Source organism: Pipistrellus hanaki (genome assembly GCF_964339955.1).
Source record: "Pipistrellus hanaki genome assembly, chromosome: 2".
NCBI lineage: Eukaryota > Metazoa > Chordata > Mammalia > Chiroptera > Vespertilionidae > Pipistrellus > Pipistrellus hanaki.
In genome coordinates this window covers 45,022,405-45,048,204 of record NC_140504.1, presented here as the reverse complement: position 1 = coordinate 45,048,204, position 25,800 = coordinate 45,022,405, and the positions used below count along the sequence as shown (strand labels likewise).

The following is a 25,800-nucleotide window of genomic DNA, read 5'->3' as shown; positions in this document are numbered from 1 at the left end:
AAAGATTTCTCCAAATTTCCAAAGTGTAGCTCAGTGTCTAATGCTCTCCTGGCTGCCTTTTTTACGGAGAGGCTTTCTAGGGTGCTACCTTTCCACACTTACAACTCAGTGGTACTCAAAATATCCATCGAATCATATTAGGCACTTCCTCCCACAGATTCAAGGGAGCTACCTTAATTACATATTTAATTTTTAATTGGCTTCTAGATGTGTCAACTATTATCATTGGTAACTTTCACCTAGTAATTCTTTAGAAACTAAAGGCTGACGTTAACACACAAACTTTTAACTACATAAAATAACCCTTGCACAACACGGTGTTTCTTGGGGCAGCTGGCCGTGATGTATGGCATAGACGTATCATAGATATCAGTTACATTCCCTGTAACATTGGCCAGAGAAGAGAAGCCTGGAGGATTTGGAACTAATGAGTGACCGCTTTAAAAATCAGTTTAATGGTCACTGAAAATAGTATCTTATTTTTAAGTAACCTGCTAAATTTCTGCAGAATCAGCTTCCACATCATGGTTATTGTCTCAAGCCATATAAATAAACAATCCTTATAAGGCAATATTAAATGGTAGTTGTTGTTAATATCTATTTTTAAAATCCATGAATGTCATGTGTGGGGCAGAGTAAGGTGTTGTGTCCTCGGTTGTTTGGATTATTGTATGAACATCCACATATTTGGTCCGCCCCCCTCTACCCCAAATACATCAGCTAAGCCACTACCACACAAAACAAAGGCACTTTTCTAACCAATTTTAGACTTGGGTGTATTTGCTAAGAATTACAATGTACTGTACATCTATAGGTGGTTATAGAAAGTGAGTGGCTCTGGAGTAAGATAACCTTTTACCACAATTAAAGATATATTAGAAAGGAAAGAAATAATAATCCCCAAACTTCCTAAGTCCTTGAAGGCAATAAAAACATGAGGCAGAGACCGTTGACTTAACAAATGGATGATTTTATTCAGAGAAAAGGACAATAATGGTATTTGCTTCAGACCATCCAGGAAAACAAGCACACAGACTTACTTATACAATACTTTGGCTTAAAAATTATTCATAATATTGATGTTAATCCTTATGTTTAAAGAATCAGATGGGACACAGGTGTCAAAAACAAACCATAAAAAATACAAGCTTGCATAGATGAGTTAATGTAGACATGTAAGTGGCATTTAAGGGAGGCTTGAGCACTGGAGAGTCCAAAATGACATTCCCACCTCAACCTCCCAAAACACATGGAAGTCACCAGCACCATGTTTCTCGTTTTCCTTGATGAGGTCATGAACAGGAACGACTTGTGCTGTGTGAAGGTGAATTAAAATAGCATGTTTCCATCAGCCTAGTTCAGACGGGTAAACACATACCCACCAGTTCCCAACATCAGTCACCTTTAAGGCATTCACAGAAGAGTCCCTCACAGTTTTACTGAATCTCTAGATAGGCATGTGGTTTGAGGTGGCCTCAGGCAACTGTCTTTCCTCAAGGTTCCCTTCAGCTCCATGGAACAACAATTTTTAAAGCTGACCGTTCCCTCTGGGGCTTGGATACAAACTGACCAGCACTTGGGACAAAGTCACGAGTTTAAACATATTTACATTGCAAATGTCAAAAGGTTTCTTACCAATGAATATGAAGATGCCTTGGTACTGGGCAGGCTCTCTCTCAAAAGAGCATTCTTCCAAATCGTAAGACAAAGGACAGCACCACCTCACATTTCCTGAGCAACTTGATTTATATGAGCTCTCCTGTACTTTATAATTCAGCACCTTTCAAAATATAATATTGTGCTGGGATGGATTCTTCATAAGGAAAACACCATTCCAGAGAATTCTCATTTTGAATCATCACTTTTATATGCTATCTTCCCACTATACCTCATCCTTATTCACAATACTTCATGAAATAAATATTGGGTTGCCCTGAAGAGGCAGGTGAAAAATACAGCTATTTTTGAGGAAGGGCATTGGACTTTCGGTTTATAGCAAGAGTTGAGTTGAAGTTATAACCTGCAGGGACTTCAGAGACTAATTCAACCAAAAATTCTAAAAATATCTTGACATCAAAAACCCTCTTACTAAATTTAACAGCTAGAAGCTATTTTAGCAATGATGTTCTGAAATTCAGTGCAACAAAATCATATCCCGAGCATATGATGAGTAACAGGATATTCTCAACTTCTTCGCTGTTCTTAATCCTTCCTCTTTTGTGAAGGAAATGTCACTCAAATTATCTTTCAATTCTTCTATTCTTTACACATGAACCTCAGCAATAAGTAATGGGGCACTGAGCTATACAATTAATTTTGTCCTTATCGGAAATGCTAAAACCAGCATAATGTTGGCTCCCTATGCAATGTGTTTCTAGGCAGTTTTCACAAATTTTTAAGGGAAAGAATGGTTTTTAGGACTAGGTATTTCCACAAACCAACATGATTATTTAGATGATTATGTGTGTTTGTGGTATCAGAAATAATCTTTAAAAAAAAACTCTGGTGTCTTCCCTATGATAGCAGAAGTCTTTCTGGTAAATTTTCTGTTAAAAGTAATAAACCAGAAGATTCTTCACACCAATCAATCTCCCATTTCTCGTAAAGGTCTCTATTTTGTTCAGTTTTCTCTTTTTGTTGTTAACAGTATGCATTTCAATACATAAAAGTGTTGATGAAATTCTTATAAAACAATAATGAGTTGATTTTAATGCATAATAGAACCTTTAGAAATACCTTCTACATAGTCATAATGGGAAAAGACATCAACTGCCAATTATTCAGGAAGTGATAACCTGAAAGATCTGGCCAGGAACTTTTCTCCTCCCTCTTCTGCTCATCCACAGACAGAGAGGCAACCTGAAATGAAATGATGTATCTACCTGTCAGTGTATAGGTTACCCGTAGCTCAGTGGAAGGAGGTCCAAAGCTCCTCATGGCAAGGGTGTTTGGGGATCACCTGTGAATTTTATCTCTCAATGGAGAATTGACAGTCATTTATATACTAAGAAGTACAATACTCTGACCTCGATTAGAATCATATTAATTTAAGGCAATACTGCTCCTCAGACATTGCTGACAAAAAGTGCAGGTCTTATCAGAAAAGTGACTGTAGAAGTGAGATTGTCCCAGTTTACCTCTTCCTTCTTGACTTCTCCACAATCGCATTTCAACATTTCCAACAACAGTTAAATGGCAAGTGCAACAACAGCCTTGACCCTTCCCTGTAATGATCAGGGAGCAAAGGTTCTTCTACCAGGAATTTGGATGACTCTGTGCCCCATGCAGCTTTTTCGGGACAGTCTCCAGTTGGCTTCTCCCTGCCCATATTACCTATTATGGGCTAAAGGGAAAACAGGATTCTATCAATAGGAAGATAAGCAGTTATGGCTTTAAGACTTACAGGCACCACCAGATGTGAGGAGAAAATGGGACCATTTATCTAGTCACTTCTCTAACTAAGAGCAGTAAGTAATGAACAAAGTATTTTAAAAATCTGTTTTTTCCTTTTTGCTAAAAGAACAGGTTTTTATTTTTTTATGACTGTTTCTAAAAAGCCAATGCTATCAGAATATTGCACACTATGTACAGGGGAGTCTACCTGGTCAGTGTTCGCCTCCCACATGACTATTCCCCTCACAACTGCTATTTTCCCAAAAGAGAAAGAAGCCTTTGAATGCAAGTTCTATTCTGTTCTCAGTCCCTCCAAAAGCTGATTACTCAGGGTTCCTTTATTTGGCTGAAGATCTTACAGCCAATCACCACAGTTACCTTTTAAGGACATTTCCACTGAATAAATAAATAATCTTGATATTCCCCAAAGTAATTTTTATACAAAGGCAACACTCGTTAAAAATCAAGGCTCTAAAATGTTAACCACTTATGTGTAAACTGAATGCACCATATTATAACAGGTGTTCCCAAAGAACAAGTTGGCACAAGACAAATTTAAAGAATATTTGACAGTATTAAAGAAAAATAATTATCAGTTAAAAGTTATTTTTACACCAGAAAGTCCTGATACTGAGGAAAAAATATGGTTAAAGTCAGCAATGCATATTCATCATCCAAGTTTGGCTTCAGGCCACAGTAGAGAAGAAAAGGGAAAATGGGTCCAGTTCATAATTTTCTTTGTAAGTTCTATTGAACAGAAGGCCAAATATCACCCATTCTGGAATATGTTGATCTAGATCCAAGTGACCACTGCCATTCTGAGAAGGTTTTCCTCCTGAGAGCAACTATCCATTATCTTTCTCTTCTAATTCCCGTGTTTCTATGATCAAAAGCCATACAGTCTTTCTTGCCGTTCATTACACTATTCATTGCTGGTTATTGTAAAGACATTTGAGAAACAGTAACTCAGTGGTATGCAAAGTGCCTTTCTAAAAATCTCAGTGTTCTCTTAAAGTGAGTGTAGTTCTGTCTTGTCTCCTAATAAATAATATGGCTGACGATGGTTTGCCACTAGAATCAAAAATTTTTTTCAACTCAGACCATTTAAGCTGACCGTATCTCACTTTGCCATTAGGCAATGACTTACAACAAGTTAGGTTGGGAGAAAGGGCTGTTATCTGTCCAGAATAAGGCTCCTTAACACATTGTGCTCAGTCAGCAATGCTGGTGCTAATGGAGCCTGGCCTCCAGAGAACAGAGGTATAGAAACAGAAAGATTTCCCAAGGCCAGAATCATTTGTTTACATCACAACATTAAAGCATAATACATTGTGGGCCTAAAAATTAAAACTGTGTGTGTTCCAGCAGTAGGGACAGGAAAAAATAAATGCTTCCACATTTATATAGAAATGACAAGGTGAAAAGCAGAGAACACCGTGAAGAACGTTTGGCAGTTCATTAAAAATACCATTGTTAGTTGCTTTTATAGTTTCAAAGCTAATTACATTATTTGAATGAGAATAAGAGGATTTAGCTGGTTGAGTTTGATTTCTGTCTCCTTATTCACAGGGGAAGAATTACTCTGATATGCTTTAAAGAGTATGTGCTTTACAATAAAAATTAAGTTAAATTAAAATGTTCTAAAAATACTAATCATTTAAAAACCTTAAAAAAAAATCAAATTTTCAATACAATGTTGAATTGGGTGTCACAAAGGAAATACCACCTTTGGTCACTCAATAAAACAGTTGAAGTACTAACATTCTGGTAAAGTGTTAAGTGGCCTGACAGTTTTGAAGGAAATATAGCCAGTTAGCATTTCATAATAATAAATAAAATTGAATAAAGTACATAAGAAGCAAGAGGAATGCAAAATTTAAAAAAGTAAAAATGATCATTGCATGAGTATAAAAATAAACATTTATAAAATAAAAATATGTCAAATGATATTGTTCATTTGCGTAATTATCAAATAAGGAAACACTGTTGCTTTTTTTCTTTAAAGCTACCATAAAAACTTTTAAAAACATGAAGCAAAATCACAGGGCAGACAAAAAAACATGTAAGTCAACAGGCCTAAGCTTTGGATATTGAAACCACCCTCACTGAAATTGGACTTAAGGCCAGGACCCCATTTTGTTTGCCATTGGCTAAATGAAGGCTTTTTATTCATGCCTTTCATCATGGCCATTCAAAGTCCTGTTATTTTGCTTTTCCCAGTTTCTCTGAAGTAACTACCTCCCTTAGGGTTTTGTTTCTTTATCATGCTCCTCAAAGTTAACTCTTAGATACCTTTTGCCCAAATTCCTACAATCCAAACACTTTCTGAAACTAAAGACCCTTCTCAAAATGAAACACCCACATCACTCTCAAAACTACTCTTAATAGCTTCCTGAATATTGCCTGACTTTAAAGTCTATTGGGAAAGATAAGGCAAACTGAAGGCATTTCCCAATGGGAAAAGAATGGATTATGAACTTTTTTCAAGTCACCTACACATTTCTTTCCTAAACGAAAACTGTACTAGAATGTCAAAAAAGTCAGATTCATACAGTGAAAACTTAAAGGCAGTCAAGTGGAAGGGATGGTGTGTGATTGACATTTGTGTTAACTAACTAGTATAGGAAAACAAGCATTTCCATAAGGTTTGCAGTTAAACAAAGACTATTTCTTAAAGAGGAGTTTAAAGGATAAAATGACTATATATCATTAATGATGTGTAGAACTAAATACATGCATAAAGAAGTACTTTATTAATTTCAACTTGATGGTGAATTATCTATTTATTGAGAAATACATAAAATATTTTTGAGGTTGTCAACAAATATTGCTATGTGTTTTAAGCAAGAGGAAAACTTGGATGTATGGCCAAAGAGAATAATGAAATCATCGTTTATAAACACCTCTTCCCAATTCTACTTGCCTTGGCTATATAAAAGAATGTGAAAAAAAAGAAAAGGGATAGAAAGTTTTCATTTTTAGTGGACTTTACACAGGCCTGAGTTAGGATATTATAGAATTATTTTTTTTCAATTAATACTAATCAATGGGCAATGCCCAGAGGCTTCAGAAGTCTTGACCTATTGATGAAGCAATAGCAAGAAAGTGTTAGAGGAGGAAATCTAAGTCAATTTTCCCTGGAGAGTATGTATAAGAATCTGCAAAACCTCCATAGTCCTGATAGTCAGAGTAACACATTTCAATTGTTCCAAGTATGATCTTTTAAAAATACTTTATGGTTGTGATTTTTTTTTCTTTTCCTAAAGAGTACAAAAAGCAAAAGGCTCTTTCAATATATCATATACTAATGAACCCCAAAGCAACTGTTTTTACACTCTTCTGTTCTGCATTTCATCCAAACTAATGTTTATTTACCTTGATCATTATCTTCACTAAATTCTAATTCCTAAATAAAGTGTAGTCCCTAGATACCAATATTTCATACCTAAGAAAAAATGGCATTTTATAGATCTCTTAGATAGTATATCCATGGAAGTATATGCAGTGTAAAGGTGGTCAATATTCAGAAGCTAGAGTTTCTTGTACTGCCCAAGTGATCAGAAATAACCAAAATATTTTAAATGCATTAAAATTATTTATGGTCAGAAAAACATTGAGGATAAATCCCAGGAGTACAAACATAGGAGGAAAAATAAATGTGGAGTGCATTCTGCATCATCCAGTAATATTTGCTACAGTGAGTCCGTTTTCAAGGCAGATTCCTAGGTTTTTACTGCTTATAATGGAAACCTGGGGAAGAGAGAAAAAAAAGAAGAAACAACATTAAGAAGAAAAAAAAACTTTGAAAATAAGGGGATGGGGGCAGGTGGGGAGAGGTCAAGGGGGGGGGAGTGTGCATATATTTGATCTGTAACAATATCTTATGAAAAACCACAGTAGCTTAAATAAGTAGTGTTTACAGTTAACTTAATGTTATAATGTAATTCTTAGTATTTTATTCATTGCTCAGTGATTTACCATTGTACAATCAATAAACATAGCTTTGTGGAAAAAAAATAAAATAAACAATTTACAGATTCAATGCAATGCCTATCAAAATAACAATGGCATTTTTCAGAGAACTAGATCAAAGAATCCTAAAATTTATACCGAACCACAAAATATCCCAAATAGGTGCAATAAACCCTTATTAGAGGAAAAAGAACAAAGTTAGAGGTAGCATACTACCAGATATCAAACATATTGCAGGGCTATAATAATCAAAACATTATGGCACTGCATAAAAACAGACATATGGATCAATGTAACAGAATAGAGATCCCAGAAATAAATCCGTGGCTATATAGTCAATTCCTCTATAACAATAGAGGCAAGAATATATATTGGGGTAAAGACAATCTTTTCAATACATGGTGTTGGGAGAATTGGACAGATAAATGAAAAAGAATGAAACAACATCACTTTCTTATACCATATACAAAAGTAACTTCGAAATGGACTGACGACTTAAATATAAGACTGGAGACCATAAAACTCCTAAAAGAAAACATAGGCAGTAAACTCTTTGATGCCATTCTTAGCAATATTTCTTTTGGATATGTGTCCTTAAGCAAAAGAAACAAAAGAAAAAAAAATAAACAACTGGGACTACATAGAAAGTAAAAAGGTTTTGCACAATGAAGGTAACCATCAACAAAAAAAAGACAACCTACTGAATGAAGAGAAGATCTTTGCCAATAATACATTTCATAAGGGGTTAACATCCAAAATATATAACATAAAAGACAAACAACTTAACACCATGAAAATAAATAATCCAATTTAAAAATTGGCAGAGGACCTGAACAGACACTTCTCCAAAGAGGTCATACAGATGGCAAATAGATATCTAAAAAGATGTTCAACATCACTAATCATAAGAGAAATGCAATTTAAAACCACAATGAGATACCACCTCATACACTTGTTAGAATGGCTATCATCAATAAATTATCAAACAAGTGTTGGCGAAGAGGGGAAGAAAAGAGAACCCTCATGCACTGTTGGTAGGAATGCAGATTGGTGCAGCCTCTATGGAAAATGACATGGAGGTTCCTTTAAAAGTTAACTACCGCAGATCGAGCAATTCCATTTTGGGGTATTTAACCAAATCACCAATTCAAAAAGATATACATAACCCTATATTCACTACAGCATTATTTACAATAGTCAAGATATGAAATCAACCGAAGTGTACATCTATAGACAAGTAGATTGAAAAGTTGTAGTACATACATACAATTCAATAAGAAATCTCACCATTTGGGACAGCATGAGTGAACCTAGAGGGTATTATGCTAATGAAACAAACCTGACAGAGAAAAACAAATATATGATTTCACTTATATGTGGAATCTAAAAAACAAAGTAAAGTAGAAACAAACTCAGAGAGCCAGAGAACAAATTGATGACTGCAAGATGGGAGGTGGGTTGGGAGATTAGGTGAAAAAGGTAAGAGGATTAAGATGTACAGATTGGCAGTTACAAAAAATAGCCACAGGGATTAAAGTACAGTATAGGAGATATAGTCAATAATATTTGAATAATTCTTCAAAGTGTCATATGGGAATTATACTTATTGAGGTGATCATTTAGTAAGTTAAATAAATGTCTAATCACTGTGTAGTACACATGATACTAATATAGCATTATTTGTCAACTATAATTAAAATACTTTAAGAAGTAAAAAATTATAAATCTTGAAACTCAGTTTTTCTCCCTGCTTGGGCAAAATTATTTATCTTTATTATTTTTTTAATGTTATTTATGTATACATTTCATGTGAATCATATTTTCTTTGCTCTTAATTACAAAATATTTACATAAGGAATCAATGTGGTAGCCCTGCCCATGTGGCTCAGTGGTTGACAGTTAACCTATGAACCCGGAGGTCACAGTTCTATTCATGGTCAGGTTGCAGTCTTGATCCCCAGTGTGGGGCAAATGCAGGAGGCAGCCGATCAATGTTTTTCTCTCATCATTGATGTATCTGTCTCTCTCTCCTTCTCCCTTTCTCTTTGAAATCAATAAAAATATTATTTTTAAAGAAAGAATCAATGTATTGTTTTAACATTATGTACTAAGTATATGTCAAGAACAGAAAGACACCCCTTAAAAAGTAATGCAGGTTTATAGTTTAAGAAAAAAAGAAATCATGAGCTATTTCCCATTAAACCAAGGATAGTAAAAAGGCCACCAAAGAGTGAGATTGTAATTTATACGTTGTTTTGATAAAGTCCAACTAATCCTATCTTTTAAATAATGTCTTATTTTCAACATTAGATGATTATCAGAATGGAGGGGTTGGGGCAAAAGAGCTTTAAAAAATATCAATGATTAGCAACCTTCCTCCCCTTGAAATTCTGATGTAATTAGTTTGGAGTGGCATCTCTATATTGATATTTTGTAATGACTGCAAAATAAAAAAAAAGTTAAAGATGTTTGGGAATGTTAGATTTGGAAAAGGATAATAAAAACATTACCTAATAAATCTTTGAAGAAACCATAAGAAATAATAAATATCAATATCTAGCAAGCCAACTGCAATCTGCTTTCAGATATTTTACTTATATGACTCTGACAACACAGATACTATTAAAATTACCTCCATTTTTAGATGAGGAAATTAATGTAAGAAAGTACTTCGTCATCTCATTTTATAACTATCTTAAAAATACACTTTAGTGAATGCATATGCTTTAAAGAACTATATTCAACACTTTCAACCTTTACTTTCATTCTAAAGATATGGTCCAACTTAAATTTCATATTCTTTCCTCATTTTCTTTGTCCCATTTCTCTTTTGCATAAGTGTTTTATGTTCTATGTGTACACATGTATGTACTTTTAACTCCAATAACTAAAGTTTTGGGCCGATGGGAATAAAAGCTAAAACAGACAAATCCCAGGAAATCTAAATAGTGGCCACAGTTATCCTTTAAGAATCTGATGAAAGCAATGAAATCTCTCCGCAGAAGAATGAAAATACATAAGAAAATCTTGATTCAATTTAAGGTGTTTTGTTTCTCTATTTTTAAAAATTATTTTTAATAAATGAAGAATATTATAATGTCTGTGGAGAGGAAGGGTAACTAATTTTTCCACTCCAGTGATCTATAACCCAGCATTTGATTTTTCCACCATACCATAAGGATTACTTAAAAAAATATCCCACACTTGACCATATATATTTTTCTTACCTTTATGAGAGGACTCTGATTTTGAGAAATGGCGTGTGGAATAAGTGTAATCCAAATCCTCAGCATCTGTCATGGTAGGTGGTGGCGGCCTGGAGGAAGGTCTGTATTTAGAGATATTCTAAGCACTGGTGACTACAATTCTACTGCTCACTGGGTCACATGGTAAAAACATTTTTGGTACAAATGCAAAGTCAGAATTTTGAGAATTCTCAGTTTAGTTCCTGGCCAGTTGCATGACCTTGGATAAATTATTTTATCTTATTGTTCCTTTGTTTGTATGCACATAGTTCAATAAAAATGTGTATTTTTGAATACCCAGTATGTGTGAGGCATTGTGCTAAGGACTAGAGGAACAAAGATTAATGTGATGTGACCACTGTCCCTAATGAAAAATTTATTTAGTTTTGGTAGGTTTTACAAAGAAAAAGAGGAAGACAGAAAAGAATAGAAACGAAGAAAGTAATAAAGAAAGATAAGGAACCAGGGAGAGGGGAAGAGAGGGAGCATTGTTTTAACACACAAAATTTACTGCAAAATTCTTTAATCCACTAGGTGGCAAAGTAGAGCTTAGAAAAGGAAAAGGCAGTCATGTATTGGCAACTTTTCAAGTAAAAAGAAAACATTGGAAAAAACATTGGAAAATTTATACTGCTCTCAACTTTTTATTATTTTAATCATGTAACAGATTTTTGCAAACATTTAGCTTTAATGAAGATTAAGAATAGGATATCTTATTTTCCATTGTTTCCCAAAGGTATACTCAAACGTTGCATTAAAGCATGGAACTACATAAGGTTAAGATTTGTCAACATATAACCATATTGTAGGACATTTTGTGAACTAAATATATAATCTGGAAGGCATAAGTAGTCTGAAGTTTGGAAAGTTACAGTTATATAGGTATAATAGGTTCTGTTGTATAAAAATAAAATCAAGTATTTTCAAATTTCTCACCCTATCCCCAAATGGTAGGCCTCACCTGTATATTCAGTATCTACAAGAAGTCAGCATGGGATGTAAACTTATATATACAGTAAGGACTCTACTATGAATTTTATATGAATACATCTCAATTAACTTTTAAGCTAAGCCTGCACAGTAGCTATCATACACATATTTTTGAGTTAGATAAGATGTGGTAAATGATCTGTTCAAGTTCACACAACTGTAAAGTGGCAGAGACAGGGCTCAAACTCACATGGACTTCAAAATCAGTTCTCTTAACCACCCTACTATGCTCTGCCACAGTGGTGTACATTATCAGTGGCTGTGTCTTCATTCAAAACTACAGAGAAAAATAAAATACCAAGTAGTATTACCACTATAAAATCCTATAGTTAAAAGAATTTGGAACTTGGGTTGAAACGTTTTCCAATTACAAAGTGGTATAATTCATTTAGATTGCCACTGGTTCCCTAGTTCTTTAGAAAGAGTAGAACATCTTATAACAGACAAAGAAATTGACTTTTGACCAAAAATGCTGCAAGCTCTGAGTCTCTACATCCCCTCTGCTACTATCATTGCTGCACTGAAGTAAGCATCTTGACCTAGGCAGATTCACGTTTTTCAATCCTTGAAACCATTTCTTTCTATACAAATGGCTGAACTTTTCTACTATGACTAATTTTTTTTTTTAAACCCACTCCAAGGACATATTTTTTATTGATTTTAGAGAGAGAGGAAGGGAAAGACAGGGAGAGAGGAAGGGAAAAAGGAAGGGTGGGTGGAAGGGAGAGATGGAGGGGGAGGGGGAGAGAGAGGAAGGGAAGGAGGGAGGAAGCAGGGAGACCAGTGCGAAAGAGAAACATCGATTGGCTGCCTCCTGTATGCCCCTCAACTGGGCATCAAACCTGACACCTTCTAGTGTACAGGATAACACTTGAACCAACTGAGCGACCCAGCCAGGAATACCATAATTAATTTCAAAAGAGAAATACAAAGATTCTAACCAGAAAGCATGCACTCTGATATTAGTTGCACAGATAGTGCTAAGATAATAAGCTATAATTTTTAACTGGGAACATACAGGTTACATACAATTCTTCATATTTGTTTTGACACACACACACACATACACACAGACACACATAATCTTTGTGTAAATGATATTTAAAGATAAATGTTCCTCTCAGGTCAAATAAGATTTCAGTTTGACTAGTCTTACGTAACTTTTCACTTATTTATAAGAGCCATTTTTAATACATGTTCATTTATTTATTCTTACAATATGTCAAATATTTTTAAGAGTGTCTACTACAGTCCAAAAACATGTTTTCAACTTTAATAAACCTTCTTAATGGCCATTCCTGAGTGTTCTACATTATCTGCTATAAAGTTATTACTGTTCAAAAGAGCCCCTGGACTTTCAAGATGGCAAAATAACCTTAAAGATTTTAACGCACTTGACTAAAAAAGCATAAGAAACATCTAAGGACCTACTGAGAATAGATTAGTTAGCTGTTACTTTACTTGGATATTTTAGGGATGTAAATAAAACTAAACCATGTAGTACTAAAATCTGCTTAAAAATTGTTTGGCATGTGCTTAGCTAAAAGGTACAAGAATAACTTAGTTTTCGTGATTAAACTACACTACTGTTGCACTAAGAGCTTTACAAACCTGATAAAATTTTCTAAAGGGTATTTATCTTCGGAAGGCCTTGAGTTTAAAAATAGAGGGTGGCTTTTAAAGGTCACTAAATACATTCACTTTAAGGAAATTAGCCGAGCAGTTTGTGGGCAATAAAGGGCAACAACAGTGTATGTTTTCAGTGTTATTAAAAATCAGGACCAAAATTCAAGGTCCCAATAATTAAAAGTTCTCAAAATGTCACATTTAGTGTTGCCATTTTATATTTCATGTTCTTTACTCCTATTCCCATCATATTTTCTTTTTAAGAGCAACAGAAAGCAATGAAGAAAAAAAGAAAAGGTTGCTTCCCCAGAGACCTAGAGGTTGACAACTTGAGGTGGAAAGACAGCAGCTGGTCCATTATTCTGGCCTAAGACTGCTTGAGAGAAGTCAGAAAGTTCATATCCCACAGCTACAGTCATTTGGCCTGGTGGGATTTAGAACAGTCTGCAATGACTCAAGGAGTATTTGCCTAGGAAGCTGAGACTCACACAAAAATGAATTTAAGCATGTGTAAATGTGATCATGAACCTCAGAACAGTGTTAATCTCGTCTCTTCTTAGCTGAGGGCATCAGTTCAGTGAAGACATAGGCAAGAACTGGTCCTAACAAAAAGCACGTCCTTCCTTTCTATGCCCCAGCTTTGCTGAAATTCCCTGTCTTTCTGGTTTGATTTGTTCAAACTCAATTTAAAAGACTGGAAACAAAAGTCTTAGAATACCCCACAAGACTTGGTATCACCTCAGATCCTGGATCTCCTCCCCAAAGAACAAACACGCCCCTCAGGCAACATCTTCTCACTCACGGAAAAGTCAGGTCCTCAATCCGCTGCAGGATATCAACTTACCGTGCAGGCCTGTCATTCTTAGAGCGGTGAGGTTCATCACTGTCTTTTGTCTTTGAGTGTGCTGATTTAGCTGTTTTGGGCTATAAAAAAGAAAAAGAAAAAAAAAAGAACACATCCAGTAAACAAAGAAAGAAAAAGATTAGGCATAGATAATATCTAAATTATACCACACTACTCTCCTTTAATGATTTCAGGTTAGTACTTACATTCAATAGAAGAACATAAACTATTTTAAATACAATCACTTAGAGATTAAAAAAAAAGTTATAGTCACAAAGATATGTTGGAACTATCAATGTAGTCAGATGAGTGGGTTAACTAACTTCAGGTGAATATGCTCCCCTATGGCTGTGGCTGGCCAACCGTTATTAACAGTACAGCTACACAGCAGCTAACAAGAACTGGCGGGCTCCCAATCTATGAAAACTTAGGTTTGTGCTCTTCCCCTTATTTCTGAACACTGATTTCCAAGCCAGAAAACGAAGGCCCATTTCATAGCATTTTTCTCAGAAAGAGAACTGTACCAGCATCAGTTTAAAAAGCTAGACAGCACAGAAGTTCTGATACTTGATAGAAATGTAGCCTCTTACTTTCCTGATTTTTAATCCTTAAAAATACCTAGTCCTTCACAGTCAGGTTAACAAAGAAATGGAATAACTCCTGGACAACTATTTGTAGCTTAATTAATGGACAAGCATGTGAGAAGCTTTCTACTAAAAATGAAATAGATTAGGAAAAATCTTGAATTATAAAGAGAGTAAAAGAGGGAGATAAATATAAATAATTAACATGGAAATAATCCTGTCACTTGCTTTTAGTATGACAACTGGGTAAATGAGCAATAGGAAATAAAGCAATATTATTATCATGTTTTCTATAACTTCTTTCCTCAAGGTCAAGAATCAGACAGGACCAGAGACCCAGAGGAGGAATTTGAGAGAGAGAACAGGTGGATACAGACCCTCACTTCATCCTCATGTCTAGTATAAACTCCCTTCCTAGAAAGATTTTACCAAATGAACTCTCCCCCTCCTCCTTTGTTCTTCCATTATGCTTTCATAAGCCAGCATGACCTTGTATTTGTTAGCAGTCTACAGTCTGTCTCCCTGTCCACATTCTACATTATTGTGAGAAAATATATGACTGTCTTTCTCTCTAAGTCCAAAGGGATACTTTGCACACAGTAACAAATCTGTAAAGTCCATTAAATTGAATTTCAGCCACCATATACAACAATTAGATTACTTTATAATAGGATGAACTGAGAGCAGTTAGGGGTTGATCAGGCTGGCAGGGGAGCAGTTAGGGGGCATCAAGCAGGCAGGCAGAGGCAGTTAGAAGCAAACAGGCAGATAGGCAGGCAAGCAGTTAGGAGCCAGCAGTCCTGGATTGCAAGAGGGATGTCAGACTTCAAGATTAGGCCTAAATATCCCCCGAGGGGTACCAGATTGGAGAGGGTGCACGAATTCCATGCACCGGGCCTCTAAGGGGTACATAACCAGAGATGAAGCACAATATTAGTACACTAGAGGCCTGGTGCATGGATTCATGCAACAATGGGGTTCCTCTAGCAATCTGAGACCCCTCAGGAGATGTCGGACTGCTGGTTTCAGCCTGATCCCTGCAGGCCTGACTGGCAGTCCGACATCCCCCAAGGGATGTAGCAGTGGATGAAGCAAGAGGTGGCCAGGGAGGAGCCCAAGCCAGGGCCGCTGTGCCACTCCTGTTCATCCAGGCCCCATTGCGCCTGCCATCACCTCTCAGTAGTGCTGCTGCAGAGACGGGAGAGACTCCCACTGCTGCCGCTGCACTCGCCAGCCATGAGCCCAACTTCTGGCTGAACAGCACTCCTGCTGTGGAAGCACAATGACCACCAGAGGGTAGCTCCTGCATTGATCACCTGCCCCCTAATGGTCAGTGTGCATCATAGCGACTGGTCGTAATGGTCACTTAGGCTTTAGGAAAGAACAGAGAGGAAGAAAAGGCCATCTGAAAGCACATGAAAACACTATGCTCTCCTGTAAAGTAAGTATAGTAAAACTAAGATTGCTCATGACCCGAGGGCACTCGCACTTCAGTTGATCTTAAAATGAATTAAATGAATTTTTCAATCTTAGCAGTAGCTTTTTAAGTAGTTACGTTCAAGAATTTAGTATGATATTTTATAGTAAAATAACTTTCACAAGTCAGATGCACATGTGCTACAGATAATCTGTTTACCTAAATATATTTGCAGAGCTTACCCTAAAAGCAGAGTCCCCTTCACAGTTCTAATTTAACTTCTCATTTAAAAAACAGACAAAGAGACAAAAAACAGACCCTACCTTACAATCGGGATCATGTTTTCGTTTGTCCAATGACGATTTCTCCTTGGCTTTCTTGTAAGCTTTCTTTTCTTCAGCCATTAAAAGTCTAGCAATTTCCTAAACAAATCAAATCCATACCGTCATTGATTACAGAGTTGCAGTTAGAAAATTACTTTCCAAAGAATATTGGCTAGACAAATTCATTAACTACCATGAACTCACCTCGTCCTGGGCCACTTGAGCTGCTCTCAGATCCACCTGGGTAGCCTATAGTATTGAAAATACAAACAAAAAATTTAATTAGATTCTATGCTGTCCTTTTTTTAGAATCCTACATAAAAATAAACAGGTATTTAAAACTAGTTGCGATTAACATCTTTCAAGTTGGTAAAGGTTAGTATACATTTGACAGCTAGAGCAGGGTCTATTTTTAACCAAATTCTGCAACAGATTGTTAGAGAATTATCAGAACTCAATAATGGAGAGATATGGGTATGAAATTCTATTGCTAACACTTGCTCAGTAAATAAAACTATATATTCTAATCCTGTTGTTTTGATTCTTTCCACTGATAATAAAAAAAAGTATAAGCTTCTCAACTGATAAAGGATTATAATGCCTATTACATAATCTCAAGAATGACTCAGTTCACAAAAAACCTTATACACCTGAACTACATTAAAATTTACTCACCAAAATTTCTTCTTCTTGCAGTTTTCTGGCAATTTCAGCATCATACCATTCCTGATTTCTGGGGGTAACTCGCGATGGAGTAGAAACTGATTCTTTCATGCCCCTCGGCTTCATTCCTAGAAAAAACTCAATACAGTAAGGCAACCACGTTTGTTTTCTAAAAATTTGCAAAATTTTGGGTAAAAACAACAAACAAAAAATATAACCTTTACCTTGAAGTTTACCCTTTCTTTGCTATCTAACACTGACAATACTGCTGCCACTCCAAATTTCAGTGCAGGGTGCACTGGAAATAATTTTCCCCCTAAAACATGGAAGTGGTGATGCAGACAATCCACACAAAGTTACCTACCCAACACTGCCTGGTAAAACCTCCCCCCTCACATAGTTTCTTCAAGAATAGGAAATCAGGCAAGAAACTGTGAGGCTTTTGCAAAATAAAAAGTTAAAAAAAAAAAAAAAAAAAAAGGCCCTAGCCTTTTGGATAGAGCATTGGACTATGGACTTGCAGTGTTTCCCAAACTTTTGACATATGTGTACCCCTTCTATTATATAATTTCGTAACGCTGAGTACCCCTCGTACTCATGAGAACGTAGAATTAGGCGCAGCTAAGCACGGTGCAGTGCATATCCCCACCAAACTCCGGTGCAACGCGTACCCCCACCAAACTCTTCCCGTACCCCTGGGGGCACGCGTACCACACTTTGGGGAAACACTGGACTAAATGGTCCCAGGTTTGATTTCAGTCAAGAGCACATGTCTGGGTTGTGGGCTGGATACCCAGTGAGGGTGAGGGGTGTGCAGGAGGCAGCCGGTCCATAATTCTCTCTCATCATTGATGTTTCTCTCTCTCTCTCTTCCTCTCTGGAATCAATAGAATGCATAAAAAAAAAAACTAAAAAAAAAACAAAAAAAAAACAAAAAACAACCTCTTAAAATTAAAAAAAAAAAATTAAGTCAATGAAATAAATAGAATTTAGAGAAAAGTACAGAGCTGAGGTTTTAATGAAGCTAAACTGTCAAGACTGAAGGAAATGAGAGGCTTCCCTCTATGTGCCTCAGCTTTGCACACCTTCCCTCCAAGAGAACAGAACAGCATTCCAGGGGAGTCATGTGACCGAGAACCTGTTAGCACCCAGTGGTCCTGCTGTGGCTTCTGATGGCCAATAAGCCCACTTGCTTTTCTTATCTCCCCTATAGCTCTGATCAGTGTACTGTTGTAAATTTTATGGAGGGTATAACATAAAGAAAACAGATCACAATGTCTGTTCTACTCCTCTGAGAAAGGAATAGGTGGGACAAGGGGGGATTTGGGCTTTTTATTTTGAAATTTTAAATGCCTCCTATATTCCTTTTGTAACTTTTAATGGATTGGTAAATGCTGATGGTCATTTCAAAATTGTGGATATTTCCCTCTTCTGTGCCCTTTCTAAATTACAACTATTCAATAAAGTGAATATATTATAGTCAGAAATAATTAAAAATGTTGAATGCAGCAAATGAGATTAACTATCTGAAATAGTGACTTCAGTAAAAGGACAGCTGACAGTAGAAAGAAAATACACTGCTGACTGCCTATTTCTTTATATCTGGTTCTCAACCATGGCTGTGTACTAGAATCACTTGTGGTGCTTTAAAGAAACATAAAAACTTGACCCAAATCCCAGGGATTCCGATTTAAGTAGCCTGGAGAGATCTTGCCTTTAGTATTTTGTTTTTTTAAAAATCTTTAACAGTTGATTCTTATTCACAATTAGCATTAGAACTATCAGTTTAGTATATTATATCCATCAAATAACTACACATTAAAATGGTTTTTAGCAAAATGCCTCACCACACTTGATTTGCTTGCTTTAAATGAAAAAAGAAAAAAGGAAAGACAAGAAACTACAATAAATTCTGGGCAGATGAAGAGAGTTTAAGTTTTCTGGTGAAGCCTTTCTTAGTAGAGCTTTGAACCTAGCTTTGCGGTAAATCTAAAGCCACACACTCATCTGCCCTTCCCACACAAAATAAGACTATTAAACATGGTTTTCTTAGCTGCAGGCCAATTAGTACATGATTGCCCAGAAGAGAATCCACTTCAACTTCCCATCTTTTCTAGAGCTACTGACTCTTATGCTGGCGGACCTGGTTTTAATCCAATTTCTGAGTGGTTTGGGACAATCACAAAACAGTAGCACACTCCCAAGAGTGGACCATATTTAAGTGGAATATAAACCTCCCTGAGTTATGATTAGTGTGGTCATAGCTAGAAAGGAATATTTTAGACAAAATAAATAAAATTATATAAGGAAGTTCATATTGGGCAGTCAAAAGATTGCTATATCATATTCCTATCTATAGAAAAATGACACATTGAGCACCCCAAGGCCTAGGAAAGACTACCCTTATGCCTTGCCCCTTCAATTTTGCCATCCATAGTGAAAGAAACAATATAGTGGGATGTATTCATCTTTGTCCACAATTATGCCTCCGACTCTACATCACAGAATTAACAGAAAATGTTTTCATATCTATCAAAGACCTTGGAAGGTATTCAAATGCAATAGTCTTAATTGGCTTGACTTTGAGAAGACTGTAACCTCCTGGCAGTTAAAGAGAGAATGATGGAACAGAATAAAAAGCCCAGAAAAAAAAAGGAAAAAAAAAAACCTTTAACGTCTGATCATTTACAACAAATAAACCAAAAATATATAAGAGGGAAAGAACAGTCTCTTCAATAAATGGTGTTGAGAAAAACTAGACAGCCACATGCAAAAGAACTAAACTGGACCACTATCTTCCACCATATGCAAATATTAGCTCAAAATGAATTAAATAATTAGCATAAGACCCAAAACCATAAAACTCCTAGGCAAAACATAGCCAGTCAGACCCTTATCATTGGTCTTGGAGATGATTTTTTTTGGTTTTGACACCAAAAGCAAAGGCAACAAAATAAAAAATACCAAGTGGGGCCAATCACTCTAAAAAGCTTCCACAAAGCAAAAGAAACCATTAACAGAACCAATGGCAATCTACTAAATAGAAGAAAGTATTTGCAAATCACAGAGCTAATAAGGGGTATTTTCCAAAATATATAAAGAACTCATACAATACAATCTAGCTATATAATAGAGGAATATACAAATTAGCCAAGACACCATAACATCACGACTGAACAGCAGGGACTGAGTCTGCATGGCGCCTGGCCGGGGCGAGGGATCTCAGGCCTTGCCCCCCACCCAAAGGGGCTTGAAAGGACCTCAGGCCATGACCTCCTTCCCTGTGCCAGATCGGGGGACCTTAGGCCGTACCCCCTGCTTGGATGGGCTGGATGGGGTGGGGGTGGGGCTGGCCAGGTCTGGGTCTCCTGCGTTTTCGAAGCACGTGTGGGTAGTGGGCAGGGACTTGACTCTAGGTCTTGTGGCACGCCCCAAAACTCTGACAGAAGGGAGATTTTCATGTACATTTTATTAATTCTCTTTGATCTCTATGACACTTCTATTATGGAGAAAGGGCAAATAGCAATATTAAAAGATTTCCTCTAATTAATTCCCTTTTAAAATGAATTTCATGCACCGGGCTACTAGTAGCTATATATTTTTAAAAATGGACAGAGGATCTGAATAGACATTTTTTTTCAAAGAAGACATACAGATGGTTAATAGGTACATGAAAAAATGCTCAAAATCACTAATTAACAGGAAAATGCAAACAAAAAAACTTGTTAGAATGGCTACTATAAACAAAAAATAAGTGTTAGTGAGAAAATGGAGAAGAGGTAACCACTATGAACAGTTGGTTAAATTGAATTAGTGCAACCATTATCAAAACCAGTTTGGATGTTACTTGAAAAATTAAAAATAGAACTATTGTACTATATTACTCCTCAATTCCCATTCTGGATATTTATCTGAAGGAATGAAAACACTAACTGGAAAAGGTATATACACCCATGTTAACTGAAGCATTGTTTACAACAGCTAAGACATGGAAATAACCTAAGAGCCTACTGATGGATAAATGATTAAAGGAGCTGAGGAATACAGTCATGTACTGCTTAACGAGGAGGATAGTTCTGAGAAATGCATTGGTAGGCAGCTTTATCGTTGTGGGAACATCACAGAGTACACTTACACACACCTAGATGATACAACCTGCACACCGGGCTATACCGCGTAGCCTGTCCCTGCATAGCATGTTACTGTACAAAGCAACATGAGAGCAAATCTTAGAGAAAATGATGCAATCAAAAGATAGAGTAAACATGAGGTGTAGAAAGCTGTTGCTGGCATAATGAGATACACTGTTTTACAGCAAAGTTTTTTTTTTAATAGGTAAAAAGAGAAACTGGGCTCATGGCTGGCAAGCTCAGCAGCGGTGGCAGGAGCCCCTCCTGCCTCCACGCCAGTGGTAAGGATGTCTGACTGACGGCTTAGGCCCACTCCCCATCTGCTGGACATCCCAAGAGCTCCCCGGACCCCCCACCAAGTGCATAAACGTCATGCACCAGGCCTCTAGTACTTTTGTAAGATTGGCAGTTCAGGTTTGTTAAGACCAGCATCACCACAAACAGCTGCCTTGTGGCTCTGACACTGAGATGGCTATGATGTTACTAGCCAATAGAGAATTTTCAGCTCCATTGTATTCCACTAGGACCATCATCATATATATACAGCCTGTGACCAAAATGTCATTTTTGGCTCATAACTATCCTATAAAATAAAGAAGTAATATGCAAATCGACCATCAGTCTAACACACAAGATGGCAGCCACAAGATGGCCAGCAGGGGAGGGCAGTTGTGTGTGATAAAGCCAGCAGGGGAGTGTAGTTGGGGGGGAAACTAGGCCTGTAGGGGAGGGAAGTTGGGGGAGGGCCCCAGGCCTGCAGGAGTGGGCACTTGAGGGTGACCTGCCCTGCAGAGGTGGGCAGTTGGGGGGAACCAGGCCTGCAAGGGAGGGAAGTTAGGGGTGACCAGGCTGGCAGTGGAGGACAGTTAGGGGCAATCGGGTCATCAAGGGAGCATTTAGGCATAGATCAGACTGGCAGGGGAGTGGTTAGGGGGTGATCAGGCTGGCAGGCAGAAGTGGTTAGGGGCAATCAGGCAGGCAGGCAGGCGAGCAGTTGGGAGTCAGCAGTCCTGGATTGTGAGAGGGATGTCTGATTGCCCATTTAGGGAATTGGGCCTAAATGGGCTGTTGGACATCTCTTGAGGTCCCAAATTGGAGAGGGTGCAGGCTGGGTTGAGGGACACACACTCGCCCCACCCCCGTGCATGAATTTCATGCACCGGGCCTCTAATGTGTGATCGAATATTACTTAGCCATAAAAAATGAAATCTTATAATCTGTAACAACATAGATAGGCTTTGAGGGCATCATGCTACCTGAAACAAGTCAGACAGAGAGAGACAAACACCATATGATTTCATTTATATGTAAAAGCTAAGGAAGAAAATGTGCTCATAGATACAAAATACGTATTGATGGTTGCCAGAGGTGGGGATAGGGTCAGCGGCAAAACAGGCAATCTCACTAAGGGGGTCAAAAGGTATAAACTTCCAGTTATAAAACAAAACAAAACACTAAGTCATGGAAATTTAATATATAGCATGTTGACTACAGTTAACAATACTATCCTATATAATAAAAGGCTAATAAGCAAACAGACTGAATAGCGGAACAACTGAACAACCAATCACAGGGGGTGCACATGGAACATGAAGGGCGTCAGCCGCAGGTAGCACAGCATGGAATATGGCGGGCAGGATGGTGGAGCAGGTGAGTAGGGATGCCAGACCAAGGCAGGATGCTGGTCACTGTCATCGGGGCGAGCCTCTGGTGGTTACTGAAAATTCTTTGCTCCTGCATACCGAGGTCCAGCCCAGTGCTTGTACCTGCTGCCAGGGCTGGCCCTGCTTGCACCTGCTGCTGGTGCCAGCCTCAATTGCTCTGTGCCGTCCATGGGTGCAAGTGGGACCACAGCTGTCAGTGCATGGGAGTAGTGGTGGTGGGAGTGGGGCTGCCGGCAGACAAGGGACCAGGGACAATGGTGGGAGGGGCCACACAGGGGCACAGAGGATGGGCGGAGACCCACTCCATGCCCACTGCAGTCTCGAGACCCACAGTTCCTTTCAAAGTGCACGAATCCCTGCACTGGTCCCCTAGTATTGCATACTAGAAAGTTGCTAAGTGGGCAGATCTTAAAAGTTCTTATCACACAAAAAATTGTACCTGTATATGTTGATAGATGTTAACTAGACTTGCTGTGGTAACCATTTCACAATATATACAAATATCAAATCATTATGTTGTACACTTGAAACTAGTATAAAGTTATATGTCAACTATACCTCAATAAAAAGTTAGAATTTGAGGTGATATCTCTCTAAGTCCTAAATATATAATGGGAAAACAGTTTATCTGATCTCTTGCTATACACTGGAACTTGCATGTCTCATTAGTAGAAAATTTCCATAGCCCAGAATAATTTCTGGAACTTCAGCCAGTGCACTCTAAGGCTGTCATTTCAGAAAACACGAATGCTTTAAAAAGTTTAAAGCACAGTTAATTGAAGAAAATTAAGAGAAAGTCTGTCCTCATTTTAGTAGGCTAAATGTATTTTGAAAACTCACTTTCAACAGATCCACATTCATTTTTTAATCTAATTTTGCTTGTTTTTTTTGTTGTTGTTTTTTTCTGTTTATCATTCTCCAGTATAAAGACATAAGACCCTTTCTCAGTAAACAAAAATAAAACTCACCTTTAAATAAATTCTGCTAGGAACAAGGTAAACCGATGATGACAGATTCTTTAATATAATGCAATAATATTTTGTAATAAGCCAGTCTGACACTTGGGAAATGTCATAGCAGAAAGGTGCAGAATTTTATAACCCTAAGAGGTTGAAGGTTAACTTGCAGAAAATTAACAGGCTGACATGATTTTAACAGCTAAATAGAAAAGTTACCCTCCTAGCCTTGAGAAGGTTAACCGATTTTATATTTAATTTAGCAATTTTATTTTGCATTCCCTTTTCAACATACTCTGCAAATGCTTACTTAGAACAAGCTATTTGTCCTCCTGCTAGTTTCCTCATTATTATGAGAAAAGTTATTAATGTTAGTAACTAAGAATAGACACCTTTGCCTAGTAATTTTAATGTCATCCTCTGACCTATTCCAGAGGATTTGGAAAAACTAGCCTAGAGGGTTAAAATCTGTAAAGTAAGTTGAATACAAAATGACAGACACAGCACCTATGTTAGTAGCCATGTTAGTACCTGCCCAGCCACATTGTTTTTTAAACCCCTGTGCTGGCAAAATAAAAAAAAGTAAATAAAAATAAACATTTACCTATAATTCAAATAGTCGGGTCTGTAATTCAGTATTTAGCTTTATATCAGTTTCACCTTTTCTAAGTCTGTTTGACACAACCTCAAGTAATAACTAAAAGCCATAAGGTTAACAAGCCCTTGGAGCACACTTATAAGGTCAGATTCACAGAATCAAAAATATAGGGTTGGTATAATCACTGCTCCTCCCCAAAACCTTTAGGACTCCGACATGTCTTTCTAAATCTTCACTCATAAAGGCTATTCCAGATAGACTATATCACTTCCTCCTCTATGCTCCCCATACCTCACTGTTCAAAGTATATCTAATTTGTAATTGCTGTTTACATAGCCATAGTTTTGCCTTCATTATTAACCCTCCAAGGCTCAGATGTAAGCATAAGTCCCCAAACACAAAGCCTGAGAATATCCGTGACAAGTATCAGTATGGCTTGCTGGACTGAATTTTCATTTTCTTTTTGACCAAGTCCTTTGACAACTTAAAGGATTAACCTAATAGAAAGCAGCAACTAAATCAACCTGAATCTGCAATATCAAAACCAGTTTCCAGATCAGAAGTAGAGGTTGGCTGGGCAAACACTAAAGAAGAAAAACTTAAGTGTTATAACAACAAGGTTTCCAGACAAAATTAAAGAGAACCTTCACTGAATCAATGATAGACTTAAGAGTTAAATCTGAGAGATGCCAGAAATGGAAAGCTTAAATCTAACGTTCTCTTCATTCCTATAAAAGTGCATGTGTGCCTTGGAGAGATTGCAGATTTGGTTCTGAACCACCACGATAGAGCGAGTGTGGCAACAGAGTGAGTCATAACTTTTTTGCTGGAAGAGGGTCTTGCCTTCAATTTGTAAAAAATGCAACTTCTGTGAAGTGCAATAAAGTGAAGCGCCTGCACCAGGAGCTTGCCTGATATTGGCACCTGAGAACAACTATTGAGTTAGGGTTGAGGAACATTAGGCATAGAAAGGAACCTAAGGCAAGGATTTTCAAACTTTAAGTACACAATTGTCTCCAGGTCTAAAGCAAGCCCAAACTGCCAGGCCACACTCCAGAGACGATAATGTGTGGGAGACCTGGAATCTGCATTTTTAGGAAAGAGCTCAGGTGCTTCTGAAGAAAACTGACTGAGGCTCCCAACATAAAAAACAGTGTCGTGAGAGACTGCCTATCCAATCTCTCGCTTTACAGATGGGAAAGATAAGGGCAAGAAAATCTAGAACCTCCAGCTCCACTGGTCTTATATAGTTCGGCAAATGCTATAAAGGCAGTGTCACCAGATCATCTGGTTTCACTGAAGCAAAACCAGAAATTCGGGAGCTTTGCTTTGGTATCTGAGTCTTGGATGTAGGATCTTGTCAAGGGAGGAACTGTATCTGGCTGGGATGGGCAC

At 37.3% G+C, this 25,800-nt stretch overlaps 1 protein-coding gene across 4 annotated transcripts in view; it reads right to left on the bottom strand.

The window, feature by feature from the left end:
- Positions 1 to 949: 949 nt before the first annotated feature.
- Positions 950 to 25,800, bottom strand: part of CCDC50 (coiled-coil domain containing 50) — a 72,289-nt gene continuing 47,438 nt past the window's right edge. For 2 of the 4 annotated variants that reach the window (XM_084872587.1, XM_084872589.1), the window contains 6 exons: positions 17,070 to 17,185; positions 16,599 to 16,643; positions 16,395 to 16,493; positions 14,071 to 14,150; positions 10,593 to 10,681; positions 950 to 7,143 (listed from right to left, as the gene is read on the bottom strand). In XM_084872587.1, coding sequence (XP_084728713.1) covers positions 7,124 to 7,143; positions 10,593 to 10,681; positions 14,071 to 14,150; positions 16,395 to 16,493; positions 16,599 to 16,643; positions 17,070 to 17,185 — 449 coding nt within the window. In that variant the 3' untranslated portion in view covers positions 950 to 7,123. Of the gene's footprint in view, positions 7,144 to 10,592; positions 10,694 to 14,070; positions 14,151 to 16,394; positions 16,494 to 16,598; positions 16,644 to 17,069; positions 17,186 to 25,800 lie in introns of all 4 variants that reach the window. The other 2 variants (XM_084872586.1, XM_084872588.1) reach the window with 2 other exon arrangements.